Genomic DNA, 3,540 nt, shown 5'->3' with positions numbered 1-3,540 from the left:
TTTCTTGTTTTGGTTTTTAAAATTGTCATCTGAAAACATTTCCGTGTAAGTCCTAACCAGTTTACAAATGATAGAGATAAAGATTAAAAAAATTATAAGTATAATGTAGGCTTACATTTAATGAAGATTCTACGAGTTAGGTACGTAGTGTTAGTGTTACGTAGGCTTTACGTTCTCGTAGCTTTATTCTCTCAAAGTCTTATTAAGTAATGATTCAGCACAATTTATTAATAATAGTAATAAGATCAGAAAATTATGTTGAACTGGATGTTTCAGCGATAACTACTACTTTACCATTATTTAGCAATTGATAATTAAATTTACTTCGGTATTATAATTGTTATTATTATATCTTGTATGGTAAATACTTAAATTATTAGAAGTAAATATACAGTTTTAGGTTTGTACTATAGTAAACTAGTGATAGTATTTTAATTCTTACTGCTTAAATCACCATTTAAATAAATGTTATAGTTATACTGTACGAGTTAGAAGTGTAACTACAAAGCACAAATCAATATCCAAAACACAATTAGATATATTTTTTTAAAAAAAGATCGAAGATACGTTTTAATAAAAATTTATGAACAATGTAGTAAATATAAAGAAAGTTGCAAAGGCTGTTAGTATTACAGGACAGGTCAGATAACTGATGTATATAAGTATGTATAAGTAGCAGCACTGTACTTGTTTATGTATTCATGTTTATTTGCATTTTGACACCACATAGCAGGGTTTGGTGGGATATTATTAAATAGGTGAAGGAATTAGTTCCAGGATACTACTGGCAGGTGTTTGAATCTAATCCAGGATGGTTGATTTTCTTTTCTTCAGCAGTCATTTCTTTGATATGAGTTTGTTTCGTGTGGGGAAACATTTGTGAGGAAATAGATTTTTTGTTTTTTTACATGAGTAAACAGTATAGAAATGGTAATTGTTGTCTACTTTGGCCTGATTTTGCAAACAACCATGGTCGATAGAGTGAAGCATACTACATTTTCTGTGTCATCTAGGCTAATGTAGGTTAAGTTTTGTCAGGTTATGTTACCATAGGTTCTTTGATTGCTTGATAATCATGGAATGAGCTATCATATTCAATTAAGCGTGCACCATTTGTTATCAAACTAGGTGAGCGAAAGTGGTTTGGTTGATGGACATCAACTTCAAAACAACACAAACTGACAAAATATCAAGGTGCTACAAATTATAATACTAAATTCAATCCACAATGGACAAAGAAGTATCCATGGATTTTGCCTGAATCATCCACTGTCAATTATTTTTGATGCACACTTCAAGCTGCAAGGATTACATGATGCTGAAAGACACATTAACTCAAACTCTAAAAATGCAAAACTTATTTTTGGGACGGGGCTTGCCCCCCACCTTTGCTATGGACCACAGCTTTTTAATTTTCTCCCTCATTCATGGGTATTTGAGGTTGACAGCTATGCAACTAGTAATAATTAATGTTCCAGTCTGGCTGTGCATATTGTTAAAACTATAGATTGTTGGCATGAAAGTCATGTATTGTTTTAATTTAATTACACACACGTTGGTTGTTACCATTTCTTTATATACCCGATGTTAACACCTTAAGACTTTATGATCACATACATAACTATATGTGATTATATAGTTAACATTATACAGTTAAGATTATATTTCAGGGGTGAAATTCTCAAAACAAAAGTAGAGGTACTCAGCTGGGTCAAGTGGACCTGTTTTTGAAAAAAAAAAGAAATCTACATGTAAACGTATAAATTGACAATTTGAGTGTCAATGAATAAATAGAACAATGGAATGCATTCACATCCAAAAAACAGCTCAAATAAGTCCCAGTACAAGTACTGCCTTAAAAAGTAAGTTCCGGTACTTAGTACTGGTGAGTACCGGCAGAATTTCCCCCTTGAACTAGGTACTTTTAAACTATAATATGTCAAATTACCTAGTTTAATGATATAGTCATGTAAATTATGCACATAGTCCAAACTACAGATTGTCTAAACAATGGTCATGTAGTTGTTTTCATTTAACTATATACACAGTAGTCATTTATATAACCTCACTTATATTGTGTAATAAAGCAGGGGTCTTGTATCATTAGCATTATTTTACAATTAATTCAAAGCCCACACTGGTTTGTAGGCAAATTAATTTTCCTCTTGGAAGTTATAGCTGTTAACTTGTGGAATGATTTCTTTTTGTTCAGATGATGTCATTTGGGCCGATTGATTTTCTTGAATTCTTTTAAGTGTTTATTTGTCAATTTTATGGATTTGAGGGATACATTTGGACTGTGCTGGTTTTATTATTGGGTCAGATGGCTAGTTTATGTTGTGTAGTGTTTTATTATGTTCTTAGAATCTGGCTGCTCTTAATACAGTAACTTAACAGTATCACTTAGTTTTCATATCAAAAGTGGTTAAAGGATAATGTTTAGTAATCTTGGATCACACCTTTTTCAAATGTGGCATCTTGACAAATAGATATGAAACTTAACTACAAGTAAAAGAAGCATTTACAATCTGCCGGGTCTCAGTATGAAATATTATGAAACCAATAAATAAATATTTAATACATGAAGTAAAAAAGAATTTAAACTATGATGTAGTTTGTGTTCACTGTTTGTACTTTTATTAATACATCAAACTTCTTTTAATGAAAAACCTATGATAAAAAAGCAAATTATTCCTTTGACATCTAGTGACTTTAAGAAATAGAAACAGGATTTGTATCATCTGCTTAACTTATTTGCTTTGTATTTTTGTTTCATGTAATTATTGAATTATTATAACTTACCATATTAAATACATCCAAGTGTCCATTTTTGTAATTGAGATTTTCCATTCAAAATATTATCTGGCTGAACTGTGGAAGAAGTAATAAAAACTAATTTTGCTCAAAAGTAAAGACTCGTTCACCATTTCTTGTCAAAACATCTATCAGCAACATATTTATAGTTAACGTAAATGTAGATTGGATCTAAGTGAAAATGTAATACACAATACAAGTGAATTTTAGTGGTTAAGTTAAAATGAATAACTTCCACAGTACTTCTTGGATCAATAAAGTATGTCGTATATGAGAGGATCCCCTAACTACGTATGGAGTACAACATGTGTACTAGGGAAAGGAGCAACGGGAGCAGTTTATCAAGGTGTTAATAAGGTATGTATATCTTCTATTTCTGCATCGGAAGATATAATATTAATTTATAGTTTTGTTTGATAGAAGCAAATGTTTGTCTTATAAATTAGTAATATCTGATGTTCTAAGAGAAACATAAAACCACATTGATCTAAGGGAGACATAAAACCAGGGGTGAAATTCCAAGTACCGGAGCTTATTTTTTAAGGCGGTATTTTAATTTTTAGGACTTATTTGAGCTGCTTTGTCGTGCAGATTTTTTTTTTCTTTTTCCAAAACAGGTCTACTTTACACAGCTGAATACCTCTACTTAATTTTTTTGAGTATTTCACCTCTGCATAAAACCATAAGGCAGACATAAAGCTGTTATACTCTAAGAGAGACATAAAG

At 30.9% G+C, this 3,540-nt stretch overlaps 1 protein-coding gene across 1 annotated transcript in view; it reads left to right on the top strand.

Annotated features, from left to right (window-relative positions):
• The first annotated feature begins 347 nt into the window (after positions 1 to 347).
• The window catches only part of LOC106463897 (serine/threonine-protein kinase TBK1-like), a 43,403-nt gene continuing 40,210 nt past the window's right edge, over positions 348 to 3,540 (top strand). The window contains exon 1 of the mRNA XM_022391532.1: positions 348 to 3,171. Within this exon, the coding sequence (XP_022247240.1) occupies positions 3,076 to 3,171 (96 nt within the window). The 5' untranslated portion in view covers positions 348 to 3,075. The remainder of the gene's footprint in view (positions 3,172 to 3,540) is intronic.

Source organism: Limulus polyphemus, unplaced genomic scaffold (genome assembly GCF_000517525.1).
Source record: "Limulus polyphemus unplaced genomic scaffold, Limulus_polyphemus-2.1.2 Scaffold1511, whole genome shotgun sequence".
In the NCBI taxonomy this organism is placed as follows: domain Eukaryota; kingdom Metazoa; phylum Arthropoda; class Merostomata; order Xiphosura; family Limulidae; genus Limulus; species Limulus polyphemus.
This window is presented reverse-complemented; position numbering and strand designations above follow the sequence as displayed.